Consider the following 18741-nt stretch of genomic DNA (forward strand, 5'->3'; position numbering starts at 1 on the left):
ACATAATACATTTAAACGAGGTTTTTTTAAACAATTAACTCACATGTTTTAAAATTTATTTTATAACAAACTAATAGTTTTTAAACAGAAGGTATACACATAGAACCAGATTTATAGATGCTAAAGGTGAATATTAGTTAACTCAGATAAAAGACACAAAGCTAGGATAAAAAAAAAAGTATTACTAATACCTGTTGCAATTCTATGAAAAATTACTGGAATTGGCTCTGTAGTAACTAGTACATCTTCATCATTTTCTGAACTTGACACATATGTATTGTCTGCACACAAAAAAATATATGGATAATTAAAGGCACAGTGTAAAATAAAATTGTAAAATAAGAAAGTTCAGATCACGTAATAGTTCCAATTCTTATAAAGAACACACTGCTACTCTAATAAACTCTTTAAAAAAATGAAGCAAATTTCAGATTTATGCATAAATGGCCTGATGAAAGATTTTTATAGTCTCCCTTTAAAATACAGACTTTAGATAGACCCTATCCAAATACATTTCTAATATTCCATGAGGCAATAAATCATTCAGATGTAACTGGTTTTCCTCAACTGGCTCCTGCTCTCTATCAATATGAACCATAAGGAGCAGGGTGAAAGTGTGGAGGGAAAAATCTCAAGAGCACATGATACAGTAAAAGAAATTCAGTCAAATCATGTAAGAATTTGAACTGAAGATTCTGTTGAAATCATAATGTTCTACCGTTGGTTTTTGTTGTTGTTGTTGTTGGTGGTGGTGGTGGTGGTGGTGGTGGTGGTGGTGGTGATGGTGGTGCTGCTGCTGGAGATTGAACCCAGGGCATTGTGAATGCAAGGCACTTAAGCATTCTACCAACTGAGCTATATCCCCAGCCCTCTACTGTATATTTTTTTAATTGATATAAATCAAGTCTCACAATTATCATTCTTCCCTAAATCAATTATACACACACACACACACACACACACACACACACATTATTCAAGTTGAGTATGCAGAGCATTAAAATATTCCATGAGTCCTTGCATTTCTTATTTATTGTTTGTTTCTTCTGGAAAAATAATATATAAGTTCAACACTTTGTTCTGATAGACACGTATCTACAAGTATATGGAAATATAATAGACAGGTATTTACTGTCCTTTTCTCATTGCTGACTGCAGAGAATCTGTAAGACAGCTATTTAATGAACTAATTCATTAATGATGATTCTATAATGCACCCATCAAGGACCTACTAAATTGTATAAATAAAATATTACCAGTGAATAATAGAAACATGGGATCAATTTCTGCTAAGGGAAATTAGTATTGAGATGACTGTTACAAGATCTTTCTAAGCCAGCTTTTCATAATATTGTGTCAGTACAGTGAGAACATGATTCTTAATTGATAGTTATCTAAGTCATTACTTTATTTCTGAAAAAAACATCTGTACTGTTTTTAGACTTTGAGAATAAGTCAATGATAGAAATATGCACCTACAGCTTAACTGCAAAAGACTCTCAACAGACATTAAGTCTTTAACAGTTATTCAGGGGAGTGGGAGTCGATTATCCCTGAAACAAAACAACTCTGCCTCATGATTTTGACTACTGTTAATCACAAATAGTGCTTTATTTAATGTTCAAATACCATCAAGGAGGTTATGAAATTTTCATGCCTATCAAGTGGGACCACAGATTAAGAAACCCATTTACTATAAATTATTTTAGTTAATGTTTTAGCCTGCTAGTTGACCATTTATCAAGAATCACTTCTAGCTATAATCCCACTTCTAGCTATAACCTTGTACTTTCAGGTAAGCATAAAACCTTTCCATTAGAGCCAGATTTTTTTTTAAGTCTTTCCCTGTTAGTAATTCAAAGTTATTTACTACTAAATCAACATAATTATCTGTTTTACTTATGCAGAATGGATTCACTGGAGTAAAGTAGGGAGAAAATAAGTATTAAAAGGGAGCTTTAGAAAAACAAAAAGTAGCAGCTGACCACCAGCTAGAAGTGATGATCTTGAACGATCCATAAAGTGGACGGTATCATGCAATTCATGGCATTGTGGGATGACGGAGATTTTACTGAAGCCTTCTAGAGGCGGGCAAATTAAGATATTCTTAAGAAAACATGAAGCTGAGTGGTCAAGTGTTTGCCTAACATGTGTTAAGATCCTGGGTATAGCTCAGTGGTCAAGTATTTGCCTACCATGTGTTAATCCCCAGCAACATGCCCCCTCAAACCAAAAAAAAAAAAAAAAAAAACAGGCAGATTGAACATTCATGAACTAAAATTTCATTTCCAGTATGCACTTACCAGGGTAATCCCAAATACTATGCATGATTATAAAGTTCTAAGTCAAAAATTTTAAAAAGAAATAAACAGTGAATAACTTAAGGATTTTCTATCAAAATGTCTCATGTAAAGTAATGTATACAACTATTCTCTATTCATTACTAGGGGGGAAAAAGAACAACTCTTACAATATAAAATCCACAAAAAAGTACAAGTAAACCATAGGACAGTGATTTGATGCAATATAATATAATATGTGAATATATATTTGATTTAAGATAGCCAAAAATCAAGATGTTCTCAGATTTCATGTCATTAACAATTAAATTACTACCATGATATAATGGGCCTCATCAGATCACAAAGACATATCCTTTTATTTTTTTTCTTTCTTTTTTTGATTCCAGGAATTGAACCCAGGGTTGCTTAACCACATGAGCCACATCCCCAGCCCTTTTTATTTTGAGACAGGGTGAACCTAAAGGACTTATTTCACTTAGGTGAACCTAAGTGAAATAAGCCAGAAACAAATATTTCATCTCATATACATGGACTCTTTAAAAAAAAAAAAAAAAACTGAACTGGAAAAGGCTGAACTGGAAAAGAGTAGAACAGATTGGGGGGAAATACAAAGATGTTGGTCAAAGGGAAATCAGGTGTTTCTAAAACATTCACTTATAAAATGAAAAAGTTCCAAGGTCCTAATACACAGGATGGGTGATGTTAGATATGTTACTGAGGAGGTTTGAATCTTAGCTATAAAACAAGGAGGCGTGTTGATGATCTCTGAGGTTGCAACAACAGTACCAATCCATTCTGTTTTCCTTTTTGTTGTTGTTGTTGTTAACAACATCAGCAGGGCCTGGTGGTACATGCCTGTAATCCCAGTACTTGACAGGCTGAAGCAGGAGGACTGCCAAGTTTGAAGCCATCTCAGCAACTTAGAGAGATCCTATATCAAAATAATAAAAAGGGCTAGGGATACAGCTCAGTGGTAGAGCACACCTGGTTCAATTCCCAAAGCCAGAAATAAATAAGCAATTACTTATAAATCTTCCTGGGGCTGGAGTCGTAGCTCAGTGGTAAAGCGGTTGCATAGCATGTGTGAGGGTTGGATTTTCAGCACCACATAAAAATAACTAAATAAAATTAAGGTCCATGAATACACATTTTTTTAAAAGTTATATATAAATCTTCCTTGAATTATTTTTCCACCTGTAATATTATCATCATTTAGAAATGGCAAAGTAGGACATAATTAGGGTTACGGAATACATTTAAGGCAACAGAAACAGGATGTTTTCAAAATAAATTTCCTCACTGGAATTCTACTTGACCCCAGAACTGTCAATTTTGTTTTGTCTTGCTTTGAGACCTCTGGAGACAGGTTGTTTAATGTGTACATTTTGTAGAAGACCAACAGATCTTTGTTAAAGCTGGCAACAATATGAATATTTTTCTCTTCGCTTCCCTACCAAAGCATTCACATATTACCAGAACTTTCATAGACAACTGGGAAAGATAAGTAGAGAGCTACAGAAAAGCCCCTTTTAAACTACTGTTTTCATTCTACTTCAAATACAGCATAATTTAAGTAAAGTCATTCCATTCTTCATTACTATGTAATTTAAAAGAAATGACAATTATAAGCAATAATTACATAGATTAGGTATGATCCTATATATTTTCCTTGAATTTTCTATGTAATTTCAGGTCATCTCCCAAGCAAGTCAATTATTATTTCTATTTTAGATTAGTAGATCGAGACAGAGATATTAAGTCATCTGTTCAAATTACTTAAGTAATTAATTAATTATACCAGTAGAAAGTAATGAAGCTCAAATATTTCTGAATTCAAACATCAATGCTTTGTCATTATGTGTTTTTAAAATAACACTACAGTCTTACAAAATATAAATGCTTGTTAAGTATTTAAACAATTACACTTTAGAGTTTCTAACTTGATAAGAGACTGTATAGGATTCTAATTTTTAAATGATTTATACACAAAGCTATTTCAATGTTCAAATATGTGACCTAAGCCAAGATTTACAAGAACCAGAGAACCCAGAAACTGTCTCCTCACTCCTCTAGATCCTAGTGAGGAATATAGAAGAGGTGAGAGAATTCACTCTCATCAGTAGGTAAGCCTCCTAATGAAAGGTGGGAACAGATGAGAAGTAAGATTTCCGCTCTTTTACTATAGCAGAGCCAACCTGTGACTTAAATAACATACATCTGCTCTTTATTCCACTATCCCCCAAAAAGATCTCCTCTATAAAATCCACAAAAAAAAAAAAAAAAAATACAAGACAGAAAGCTGCTCTATTTATTCACTTTATTTTGAAGAGTCAACATATCATTTGGTTTCTCATTTACATTCATGCCATTGTGTCTGCCTGACTCAATAAAATGGAATTGTAATTTTCACAAAAAACAAACTATGAAATGAGTGTCAATAGGTGGCACAGGCTAAATAGCAGAGCAAAACTGTAAAATGATAAATCCACCCCTAGGGACATAAGCTAGGGTGACTTAATTCTTACTCTAAAGAATAATGCTGGGGCTGGGGCTGTAGCTCAATGGTAAAGTGCTTAACTTGCATGTGTGAGGTACTGGGTTCAATCCCCAGCACCACATAAAAATAAAAATAAAGCTACTGTGTGCTCATCTTTTTAAAAAAAGAATAATGCTGATACATTTACATAGAGCAAAGAAAAGCTCATAATACCAAGCTTAGATGATGATCTAATCACTAAAATATATAATCACAAAAAAGTAGAAGAAAAAAAATCCTAAGGAGCATTATCTGAAGGTAATGTTGAAATTACCACACTAGTGCTTAAAAACCAACTATAAAAAGAGCTAATTATTTAAAAAGAAATTTAAACAGACAAATGTTTTGGAAGACAAACCAGTGGTGGAGGAGGACAAAAACAAATATAAACAACAGAAATAGGAAAGGAGTTGGGCATGGTGGCGCATGCCTGTAATCCCAAGACAGGAGTTCAAAGCCAGCCTCAGCAATGGCGAGGCATGAAGCAACTCAGTGAGTGAGACCTTGTCTCTAAATAAAACACAACAAGAGCTCTCTACTCCCACATGCAAGGCCCTGGGTTCAATCCTCAGCACCACATAAAAATGAATGAATGGAATAAAGGTATTATGTCAAAACTACAACTAAAATATAAATATTTAAGCACGCGCGCGGGGGTGGGGGGGGGCGGACACTGGGGATGTGGCTCAGTGGCCAAATGCCCCTGTTTCAATCCCTGGCATCCCTCTCCCCCCCACACACAAAAAAAGTAAAAAGGAGAAATAACCACAAAGACACACAAGATTTTTTGTTTTTTAACAACTCCAAATCAAATACTGTTTACTTAAAAAAAAAAAAAAATGGCCATTTAAGCAACATAGTAACTTTAAGGAAGAAAACAAGTTAAAAGATGTCTAAGAAAGAGAAAAACAGAACAGTCGTGGTAGAGAATTGCCCTGGAACTATCACTATAATGATACACGGCTTGGACAGGCTTGCTTGCTCCAAGTATAACAGTTTACTTCCATCAGGAACCAAAAGTCTATCATGCCAAAGTATATGACAACAACACACATAATTTTTATAGCTCACTATTTAGACACCTGGAAAGTAACATGTCACCTTATTTTTAAAGGAGAAAATACACAATACTCCAACAGTTGGCTACTAAGAAGTTAATGAATATTTACTGTTCCCTAAGTTTTTAAACAAAAAGTGACAAATGAGAAAAGGAATGATACTTGATTTTGTGAAAGCAATTGGAAACGTTAATTTTGAGAAAAGGTACAAAGCTGCCAATGTTCATACCTATTATTAAAATTATTTTTTTACTTATTTACTTGTTCTAATCAGTTGTACATGACAGTAGAATGCTCTTTGAATCATTGTACACAAATGGAGCACAATTTTTCACTTCTCTGGGTGTACATAAAGTAGGGCCACACCATTCGTGCGATCATACATGTACAAACATGTAATGATGTCCGTCTCTTTCCTACTCCCTTCCCTTCTTCTCTCTCCCCTTTTCCCAATCTAAAGTTCCTACACTCATCCCAGGCACCCCATTCATTATTAAAACTTATTCTGGAACTTCTAACCAATGCCAGAAAGGAAGAAGAAAAATAAATAAATAAACATACAGGTATGAATGTTGGAAACAAAGAGCAAACGTAATTTTATATAATGCTGTCTTTTGAAAAGTTAAGCATGACTTAACAACTTTTTGTAAATATACACATGGATTAAAATTGAGTAATGATGGAAATGTTATCATATTAACTTTCACTTTGAAGAAATCACCATAAAAATGCTAATACTGCTTCTTCCTAAGAAGCAACAGGAATCCAAACTGAATTGTAGACTTTTTTTAGCCATCAAATTTTATTTCCTTGGGAAATGTTATTTAATCTCTCAGCACATTTCTTCAAGTTTGAAGGTTATGACTGCCCCTGTTTGGCTTTTCACACAGGCAGGCATTTAGAATCCCCTGAAATTATGTGGAAATATTTTGGTAAGCTGGGCTGTGTACAGTGTGTTTTGGTATACTAGACACAACAACCAATTCACTATTCTGCCCCAGTACTTAAAACCCAATGCTCTAATCTCCTTCCTCCCTCTTTGTGTTTTACTACAGCCTACCTAAACCAACTTTTTCATCAAGTAGATCAAATACAGTGTTTATTTATGTATACTCCTCCTCTTTGGGGAAATCATACTTGAAATTCACTACAAACTTGTTCCAGGAAGTGAAATTCAGTGGAAAAAACAGCACAAATAATAACAAAAACTTTGTTTTAAAATTTCAATTTTTACATATTAATATTTCCAAATGCTTCTGTGCAGTGCAGGAAAAACCCAATTAATACATCTTGGCCACAAGAGGGCGCTAAGCATTTGGTACACCGTACACTAAATGCATCTTCCACCTTATATCTAATACCACAGAATAATTCACTTAACATCTTTAAATTAGGCTTTGATTTGTGGCATTACTTCTAGCACCTTGATTTAAACTTTTGCCCCTCTCATTGTTAACATCTCTCCAAGAAGCCCAGATGAGAAGCACAATAAATACAGTTTTTACAGTAAGCAGTAGGTCTTTTATTTTCCAAGGATAATTTGTAAGAATTCAGGATCCGAAACATACAATATCATAATAAGTACAATGACTTCATGTCCATCTACCAACAATATTTTTCTTTACAAATATTTGATTTTGCGCATCCAGTAAAGCATGCCAAGTATGCTTTCTATATTACTCTCTAAAAATAGGCATGCCCTTAATAATGAACAATCCCCATTGTATTATTATAAATTAGTTTTTTATAATATTATGTTTAAAACATATGGAGAGCATAGAAAAATAATTTTAAGTAGTGGGGAGAGACGGAGGGAAAGAGAAAGAACAAATAAGTATTACCTGTATTGTATATTATGAAAAGCCAAATAATGTCAAAAACTAATGACTACACCAGTTCAGATAACCTTTAATTGTAATGATGTATTGATACAGGCTGAAGATATCACATGAACTCATATGAGTGCTTTTTAATGGTAAATTGTTTTGACTCTGAACTATGTCCCAGATTAACACATGTACTTCACAAGTAATCAACAGAGTTCTATATCTTTTAAGACTTCCTCTGTCAACACTTCACCACTCACTATATTTATATATATTTATATCTCCAGAAGGGAAAAAAAAAAAACATTCCAAGGAGTTAGAACATGAATATTTGTAACAAAAACAAAAAGGAAAGCCTACCTGGGTAATCTTCAGACACATGTACTGAGTAGGATACACTGTTAAAATAGGAAAAGAAAGTTTCAAGTTATTGTGAAAGCAGACATGCTCTTACAAAAGCATAACAAACCCAATGTTATACATTCATTTACACAGATGAAAATGAAATTATGACCAGACAAGATCCTGAAAACCTCATTTATCAGTGACATACGGAGCTTACAGATTTTTAATGCATAGAGTTTTAAATGAATCTTTCTGTTAACGGTTTTGAAATTTCTTTCTTCCAAGTCATACTTTTTCTAGCATATATATGTCTTTTTTTAAAATTTCCATAATCTCTAAAAAGTCATTTATAAACATTTGTTTGGCATGCTTAGATTTTCTTATATCCTCTTTTCATATCAAAACGCATTTCACTGACAGGTATAATGGTGCACAGCTGTAATCCCAGCTACCTGGGAAGGTGAGGCAGAAGGATCATGAGTTTGAGGCCAGCCTGTGCAATTCAGCAAGAACCTATCTCAAAAGTGCACAAGGACTGTGTATGTGGCTCAGGGCTAAAGCCCCCCAGGGTTAGATGCCCTGGCAGGAAAGAGAGGCATGTATTCCTTCTATTTAATTCAAGAATTAAAACTTTTAAGAAGTATTCTTCATCAGTCAATCTTCCATCACCACTCTATACAACAAATAAATTACCTTTTATTCTCACAAGAATTAAACTGTTTCAAAAATAATTTTTAAGTTGCATTTTAACAATTTCAAAACTGTTTTTCTCAGTAACATCATTGCTTCTACGAATTTATCTAATGTAACATATAGGAATTTAGCATATTTATTAGTTCAATTTTATATGTCAATCAACCAGTAGCATATCTCTTGAGGTTATGGCCTGTCTATTTATACTTGTAGCATAGTCACCTATTTTAGTGCATGACACAGAGCACATATTCAATACTAGTTATTTGAGTGAATCAATAGAGCAGTCACCAGCCACAAAAAAAAAAAAAGCCAAAATTCTGTTTGAGTTCAGCAAAAACATCTGCCTGTTAAAGGGAAAAAAACTGAATTCTTTTGATACAGATTTTATTTAAAAATGTCATTTAAAGTGAACCCAATACAATTAAAAGTCAAAGCAATCTGTGCACAAACAGAAAAATGTAATCTGTAGTCAAATGAAAAAAATATTCCAATCCAAGTATTGGAATTAACCCACAATGACATTAAAATAGTTACACAAACTTAAGTATGTAAAGGAAAATCCAATCAGAAAAGGATAAAAACAAACATGAACACGACCATCAATGTGGGGCACAAGCAAAAGAGTAAACATTTATGTAATTTGTTTCAGAAGGCCTAGTAGAGAAGTTGAGAAGAGAATAATTTGGGAAAGTGGAACTGAAAATTTCCCAGGTTGGGTGAAAGACAGGTGTATGGTTTGAAGAGACTCAAAACCTATGCACCAAACAGGAATGTAAAGAAAATGATACCCAGGCACATAGTCAAATTCCTGAAAACTAAATAAGGGGGAAAATTATGAAAGAAATTATACATTACATACAAAGAAACAATGATAAGCATCAGTGAAAACTTCCGACTTCAGCAGAGGTGAACAGCTGTCATCCTGGAGTCCAGGATCAAAGAAAAAAGACCACATACCCATCAAAAATGAAGGAAAAATAAACTTTCAGATAAGAGAAAATCTGTCCACAGCAGAACTTGCCATATCCTTAACAAAGTTCTCCTTTTATCATAAATTTTTATAATACTTCACTGCAGGATTTAAAGCATAGGTAAATGTTAGACATATAACAATTATAGCATGATGGCTATGTTTCAGAGGAGACAAATGCCATACACAGGTGCAGGGTCCTTGCATGTTAAATTAATTGATATAATAAAAATCCTAAACAACTCAAAAGAGAAGTTGAGGATATATAGCTACTTAACAAAAGAAAAGGCAATTGATAAATTAAACTGGAATTTTAAAACTCGTTTTGGAACATACAACCCAAATGAAGACAATAAAAAAAGAAGAACACAGGGAAAACAAAACAAAAGGGACAAATTAAAAGCAAATAGTAAATGAAGCCTGGATCTAGCCATACCAGCAAAGGTATGAAATGTTCAGGAACTAGACACACTGTGTAAAAGGACAAGATGGCCAGACTGATTTTAAAAAATAATAATAGTAACTGTCTCTAAGGGATCCATGTGAAATATAAAGTCACAGAAATAAAGTAAAGAATAAAAAAGATAATAGACAGTACAAACAGTAAGCATGAGTAGCTGAAGACAAAGACATACAGGGATCATTCAGAATGATGACTTACTTTATAGGCCCTGGGCTCAATCCCCAAAATTTTTAGAAAAGGTCAGTTTATCAGGAAGCAGGCATAACAATCGTAAATATTTATGTACCTAATAATAACAGAGCGGCAGATTATATGAAGCAAAACTTAACAGAATTACAGGGAGACGTAGACAACTTCCAAAATCACAGTTTGAATAATCGATAGAACCCTATCAAAATACAAAGAAACGAAACAATAAATCATTAAAAAGACACAGAAGGTCTGAAATATTTTCTCAGAACATTATAACTGCAGAATACAAAGAAAAATCATATACTGAGCTAAAATTCTCAATAAATTTGAATGAATAGAGGCACAGTTCCTATTCTGGGTTTCCTGACTCATCTTGATTTCATGGCACTGAGTCTGAAGTTCTCAAAAAGTCCCTGACTTTTAGAATATGCGACTGGATTTAGTGTTTTGAGACAACGGTCATGAGTAGGGCAACATCCCAGGCAAGTCCGCAAGCCCAAGTCCCCAAGATTCCACCATAGAATTCCTGTCATGCTGCTTAGTTCTTGAAAAAGTTTAGGCAGAGACAAGAAAGACCAAAAAATTAGTAGGAAAGACGGATGATTAGTAATGAGATCAAAGCATATTTAATTGTTCAATGATCAATTCAAGGAGCAATTTTTTGGTAACCTGAAATAAGTCAAATACTATGTTAACATGAAGTAATACTGAAGTAAAAAGATTTATAGAAGACAACTTTGGACAATTAATTCAAGAGACACAGAGAATATGAAATAGTGGATATGAGAGACAAAGAAATTTGACAGTTTTTTAAAAATGTATATTCTTTTAGTTGTCGATGATCTTTATTTTATTTATTTATATGTGGTTCTAAGAATTGAACCCAGTGACTCATATATCCTGGGTAAGCTCTCTACCACTGAGCTACAACCTCAGCCCAACTTGACAGTTTAAACAAGTTTTTTTTTTTTTTTAATTTTTAATTTGTTAACAGAGATTCACATGAAGTTACAAAAACTATACAAAGAGATCTCCCATATCTTTCATCCACTTTTCCCTATTACTTACACATTACGTACCTACAGTAGAACACTGAAGCCAGGAAACTGATAAGTTTGTGTGTAGTTTTGTCATTTTATCACACATGCTTCATATAACCAACACCACAAATCTAGATATAGAACTATTCAAAGATTTGCATCATGCTGGCTACCCTTTTAGAGGAACATTGAACTCCCTTTTATCCCAACATCCCTAACACCAGGCAACCACTAATCAGCTTTCCATCTCTATAAATTTGTCATTTCAAGAATATTATACAAAAGAACCAGAATATGAAACACAGGATTGTAAGGCAGAATTGTATTTTGAAAAAAATTACTCTAGTAGATAGTACTTAGGATAGAGAGAAGAGAGATCAGATTAAGAAGGTATCACAATAGTATAAAATATAAGCAAATATTACTAGGAAAATATGTAATGGGACTTAGAAGGCAGGAACAAATGGCAGATGCTGGACCCCAGCCAAGATCCTAGCTTTGGGAATCATGGCTCTGAGTTAAATGCCAATAACAAGCAGATAGAATGTCCATGCCAGCAGTGCCTCAAACAAGTTAGGGAAATATACACTCTGGCCCCATATGAATTTTTTTCCCATAGTTCACTTGTTTACACAGTAAACAATTATATAGAAATGAAATTACTGATCAGAGCACCCCTTCTGATCTGGCAGTACTATGTGGCAGAAGCCCGGAACCTTGCCAAAGATTATACTCAGTAGTAAGCTGAATTAATTCCCAACAGCCTTCCATCTCAACCAACAGCAGTTGGTTTTGTTTTTCAAATCATGCCTAAAAACAAAATGAAGCCTGAATCTGTTCCTTTATCTACCTCCAATTATGCAGCCTGCTTTAGCCTGAGTCACACAAAAAGGAGTCAGATTCTAACTTTGAGACTTCATAGCCGAGTACTATAGGAAAAGTTACTTCAAAATACTCAGCTTCAACTGCTTTTCAGTGAAATGGGAGAATCCATACCTGTGACTTCTACTTCTGCTGTGATTATTTAATGGTTTAACAGGTGTAAGGCCCCTAGGACAATGCCAGACACAGAGCAGCAGGTGCTGGGGAATTTTAGTCCCAGCACAAGCAAATTAAAATTTACATTAGTGAAACTGTACATGAATGAAATGTCTCTGGGGAACTCAATTTGCTTAAAAAAAAATTAAATATATTACATTTATCAGAGACCAAAGGTAACACTGATGACTTTATTGTATGGTAGTATTGTACTCATGATATTGAGAGACAATGCCCATGTTCATAACCATACCTACTTTTTCAAATACAAGGAGAAAAAAAAAAAAAGCACTGCAAAATGATTCATCAGCTCCTTGTGCTACAGCATTTTCTTGGTAGAATACCAGAAGGAAAATTACCACAACTGGAAAATCCTAATCAGTTTCACTTTGTAGCTTACAGGGTTCGAAAGGAAGCAATCCAGTAGAAGCAGACATGCATGATGATGCCAGAGGATCCAATAGACAGGGCCAAAAAAGTACAAAGTGCAAAGCTTAAGTGGTTTTTTAAGTGTTATGCTGCACTTAATGCTACAAAGCAGGCAAAAGAAATTGTCAAGAGGATGCCAAAGAAGCTGCGCCTGAGAAGAAAGAAAACCTTGAAGCAAGCTCTGCACTCCTATTCCTGGGAAGGAGGACCTTCAGAAATCTGGAATGTGTTATATTATAATTATATTAAGGGGCTCTGTCAGAGAAAGTCGGTCAGTCGATAGGTGTTTCATATATACTTACCTGCACAGTGAGAGGTCCTCAAAATCACAAGTTTAAAACTAGAATCTACCAATTATGTCTAACACCTCAATAATTTTCAAACAAAATGGTTATTTCACCTCTTCCTCCTCTGAAAGCATCTAAGATCTCCAGAGAATGAGTAGACCCAGAGGCGGGCTTGGAAGAGTCTTCGGGTGTTCAATATTTACCTGACCTTGCATTTTGTTTAAATAGTAGTGTGTTTACTCCTGTAATTGAATTCATTCATAAGGTCATTCCTGTATTTTAACTCACCAGTTGCTCCTTCACCATCCTTCTCCTTATAAAATGCTACAAAGTGCTTATAGTTTAGTCCTATTTCCATACTCAAGTTCTCATATCTAATTCCTCAACAATCCGGAGTTGGTGGAAGATGGCAGTTTTAACATAAAAGAGATGTGAACTTGGATTTGAAGATGAAGACCTTTCCAGAGGGCTAAACCAGTGCCTGAATTTTACTAGTGGGATCCACAGTGACTTTCTGCCATTCTTAACAACAACAACAAAAAAAAAAAAAAAACTCCTGGATTCTGAGCTCTTGCTTTTTCAACTACATTCAAAGGTTTTGAAGGAAGAAGTAAAACTAACATTCTGTTGTGAAAATACCTTTGAACCTTACTCTCTAAAATCTAAAACTTTCCAATAAACTACATCTCCACATCTCTTTCTCTCCCAGTTGTTTTAAAATTTACATGAGAAAAAAGCAAATAGCAGAAGCTAACAACAACAACAACAAAAAGACAGTCAATGGCATCAATCCTCCACTCTAGCTAAGATGCTTATGAGCACAGATCTCATGTTCTCGGTTCACCTGCAAGTCTACAGCTGAAACCTGACAGCAGATGAACCCCACACCGTACCCCCAGACACCCTGGAGCTTACTAGAAGAACATCCATGCCAACACTTAGAAATCTGTCTGCCCTGCTCTTCAGTGCAGGAGGGTAAAAGAGAAACTGTCCTCCTAGCCCTGCCAGCTAGCCTCTCCCCTAGTAATCTCAAATTGCGAGGTGAACTGAGGAAACCTAGAAGCTCAGTTTGCTATTTTAATGTCATTCAATGACCAAAACATTCACCTTCATGTTCATGATCCTGTTCATTTTCAAAAAACATTTTCTAATTATTCAGATCAACCAACTACAGCACCCTCATTTGTCACCACTATTAGCTACAATCTTTGTGTCACTTAGCTAAAATTAAGGATTTCTAGGGCAGTCTATTGCTGTTTATATCACTACATCTTATGGACAAGCTATAGTTAAACTGCACATAGTTCCACAGCACTTTTTCCCCTTACCTTTATCTCTCCAAATTCATGGCTACACTTTGGACCTTGACTTAGGGTAGAACTGCTCCCTGTCTAAAAGCTCAATGGACTGCATCCCACTTTCTAACTAGTGCTTATCACTGGAGAACAGCACTCACTCCCTTATCCCTACTGTCTAACAGTCTCAGATCATTCACTCTTTGTATCTTTACTGGTCCCTCAGGGCTTCAGTTCCTTCTTTATGTGACTACAAATACCTAACAGCTCTCTCCACTACAGGTTCACTCCTCTGTGCAGCCCCTACCTTGCAGACCACCTGCACAATCCTACTAGCTCCAAAGGATAGACAAGTCATGCTTGGCATTCTGTATTCCTAGACCTGGCCTCTGAATGATGCTGGAAAGGACAATGACACAAGGGGGTCTGGTGACATGTGGACACATGGTGCTCAGTACTGGCTACTAGCAATTTTGCCCAGTAGCCTCAGAACCCATCCCTCATAGACTCGTCTTAAGCTTCTTCTTCCAAGTTTTTTTTCAAATCTTCCCAACTTTCCACAACCTAATAACAACCTGCCCTTTCACTGTCATTAAATGTTTTATTGGTAGAATATGATAGACATCATCATCCAAAGTACATGTATGAAGACACGAATTGGTGTCAACATACTTTATGTACAACCAGATATGAAAAATTGTGCTGTATATGTGTAATAAGAACTGTAATGCATTCCACTGTCATTTTTTTAAACCAATTAAAAAGTGTTTTATTTCCACATTATAGATAAAAGAAATCACCTTATGGTTACTCCCTCAAGGCATTCCTTCTATTCTTTCTGCTACCAATGTCCACAAACAGACTCTTAGAGTATTTACTTCTACAGCCAGGAAGAAGGAAATGCCTGTCCTTCTATTTAAATTTAATCCATCTACTAGCTGTACAGATAACATAAACCCACACTCCATTTGGGATTGTGCTCTCTGAATTTAACCTAACCATTTCACAATTTGAAATATATCAAAATACAGGTTTTTTATATATTTTATGGCTCATTGATAGAGTGCTCCTGGGTTCAATCCCCAGTACAGCATAAATAAATGAATAAACAAATAAAATCAGCAGATGAGTTTGAAAAAAAAAAAAAGTCCAAAATAAGATTATATGAAATATGATATAATATAATACTAGGATACTAGGTAACTGAGAAAATGAGATAGAAGTACATTTAAAAAAAAAAAACACATGTGTTTCTGATACATCAGGTAAATAATTTGGTCAACTGAAGCTATTTCCATTAAAAACAAATACATACCTACTACAAGTATATGCCTACATGGTTTGAAAAATAACAAATTTTAACAGATATTCTGTGTGTTGGGGAATGAAAGGAAATTTGACTCTTCATGTGCATTTATATTATTTCAATCTTTGTAACTGTATGTATATGATAAGATAAATGCTAGTAATATTTAGGCACTCCCATTTATATTATAGCCCTGTCTAATTACCACCTACATCCCTTCATGTCATATTCTTACAAAGTGTATTCTAACCTGTTCTCCCAACCCACTCATTTGTGCACACATACACTACAATCTTCCTTGAACTTCTCATCCCTCCACCAAAATTCTGCTTCTTTGGGTCCCCAGTGGCCTCTTTTATTTTTGCTTCTGTTCTCACACAAACTCTCTAAATGCATTCAATAAAAACTAAAAATTCTGGAAAAGCTCCGTATTTCTGAGTCCTTAACACCCCATCCCTTCTCTCCCTGGATCCTGTATTGCTTCTAAAGATTCTCTTTCAATTTCTTTCTTGACTTTTAAGAAGTTTTCAATTTTCATGTTGAGGTTGCATATTTCATACTTTGCAGCTCATGCTTACAGCCCTGTTTTCCCACCGTGAATAATCTTTACTAAAAATTCTGCTCCTCCTAACCAAAGCCACACCTTCTTTTTTTACACATTTCCAACAAGATACTTCACAAGCAAAATAAGTTGAACACATTCCAAATATATCTCATATTTTTTACTGAGAAAATTAAATGCCAAAAGACAAACAATGTAGTACTTGCTGCCAGGCATTGTAGGTCTTTATCAGAACACAATCTGAGGCAGGGAGAATGTGATTTAGAAGATCACAAACCTGAAAAGGGAGATATCTAAAAAGTATTCCAGGTGACTCTGACAAAGGCGAACTCTGAACATCATTTCCAAGAAACACAGATGAATTCTACAAGTACAATTCTAAACCCTTGACAAGTCTGCTAAAGCTATTGAAGATCTAATCCATAACTATCTCCCAAATCCCAGGAATACCAAGACCTTAACTGCCAGCCACTCAAAGTTTCATCAAGCTTGGGACATGTCTTTTTTTTTCCCCACACACACATAGAAGAAAGAAGCCAGACTGTCTGAATTTGAATTCAGACCTAACATTACTATGTGACCTTGTGCCAAAAAATTAACTCCCCTCTGCCTCAGTTTTCTCTTCTGGGGTTCCTATCTCTCACAGTTATCACGAGGAATACACAAAATATAGTTAGGAATAAAACTGACAAAAATAGTCCATAAATAATAGTTGCTTTACTAAATATTACTATTATTAAAATATTATTATTATTATTATTATTATTAGTCCTATGCAGAGTTACCTCCCAGTAACACGTTCCCTCTCCCTTCCAAACTCACTCTCAGGAAGAAGTTTCTCTGAAACTTCAACTACCAAGGCAGCCAAGAGAGTTCCTTTCCCACTTTATTTATTGCCCTGAAGCTGAAGAGACACACCAGACGTTTTCAACCTCAGAATCCCACCGCCTAGAAACAGTAACCTATCACTCAATATGGAATTTTGAAAAAAATTAGCATATCATACCTTTTTTCCAAAAATTACTTGAGAGCACTACCATGACAATCCTTGATAGGATACTTCCTTCTGGGACAGTCTTTAAGAACATTGTCTTCACAAGCCTTTTTTGACTGATGCCCGAATTATATGTGTTCTCAGATTTTTTCAATTTCACTACATAAAGAAGGTGATGGATACACTGTTACCATCCCAATATATGAGCTAAAATTCACTGCACTGATACCATAAAATGGAAGTTCTCTGCAAGGTTCCAAAGAAAATGGAAACACCAATTTCCTTCTACATGAAAGAGTAGAAACATTAGCATTTCAGGGCGTCTAATAATTTACTTGTCAAGAGTGCCCTACAGTTGAAAGTATTTATTTACACTTGAAAATATAGGGAAAGGAACATCAGTTCTCAACGAAAAGGGGAAATGGTGTGTAAAGCATTTCATAAGGAATTTATTGCAACATCACATATCCCATAGCAAGGAATAAGCATACTTAGTTCAAACACTGAATGAAACTGTACACAGATATCTGCCCTGCCCTCTTTCAGAGCCATTCAACACAAAGACAAGTGAACCAAGTTCTCATTCCAGAAAAGCAAACATCTGTTTCTCATCGATGAAACAACCTGTTACCCTTTACAAAAGTAAACGAGTAAAGATGCTTGCCCAACAAATACCTAGTTTCTTAATAATATGTTCCTATTTCCAAAACTTATATAACTTTAAAAGTTATTTTTAAATATTTTAAAGTTTTCAAAAGTAATTTTTCCTGTTTGTTTTTATTTTAGAAAAGAGGCCAAGTCAGCAAATTCTGTGCTTAAATATTACACAATAGTTCAAATGTTTACACTTATAAGTAAGCCATCTTCTCAAAAGGCTGAATGTGAGAGAACTAAGTCTGATTTTGATTGGTAAGACTGATGCATGCTTTGTATTATTTTTTTTAAGTGAGCAAATTTTTTTTATTTTATTCTGCCTTATTCTCATGCAAGAGTCAATAGCATAAAATTTTATTTCTCTCATTCTTTAATCACAATGAAAAATTAAAGACACAATTTCATTAAGATACAAATGATAGACAGAACATGTCAAATTGCCAAATACTAATGCCTTCAATAAATTAATTATGTAAATATTGTTTCCATAGTCCTTCCCAAAAAAATAATTGTCTGGACTTTTTCTGCATACTTTGCAGCTATAACTGACTTAATATACGTTTCATGAATATTCACTAACATTTATAGACATTTAGCTTCTCTGTTTTATATCTGAGTTCCAGTTACAAATGGTTCTATAAAAAGTTTAAATCTGCTACAAGTGAATCAAATGGCATATGAAGACTAAACAATGTCCTATTCAAGACTGAGTGATTCTATATCTGAAGTAAGGCTTTGTTGAGGCAA

General features: G+C 34.6%; 1 protein-coding gene across 2 annotated transcripts in view; it reads right to left on the reverse strand.

Annotated features, from left to right (window-relative positions):
- The window catches only part of Parp8 (poly(ADP-ribose) polymerase family member 8), a 169961-nt gene that overhangs the window by 63622 nt on the left and 87598 nt on the right, over positions 1-18741 (reverse strand). The window contains exons 4-5 of one of the 2 annotated variants that reach the window (XM_027954404.3): positions 8084-8121; positions 192-281 (exon numbers count right to left, since the gene is read on the reverse strand). In XM_027954404.3, coding sequence (XP_027810205.2) covers positions 192-281; positions 8084-8121 — 128 coding nt within the window. The remainder of the gene's footprint in view (positions 1-191; positions 282-8083; positions 8122-18741) is intronic. The other variant, XM_071612610.1, reaches the window with a different exon arrangement.

This window comes from Marmota flaviventris, chromosome 5 (genome assembly GCF_047511675.1).
Source record: "Marmota flaviventris isolate mMarFla1 chromosome 5, mMarFla1.hap1, whole genome shotgun sequence".
NCBI classification, from domain to species: Eukaryota; Metazoa; Chordata; class Mammalia; order Rodentia; family Sciuridae; genus Marmota; species Marmota flaviventris.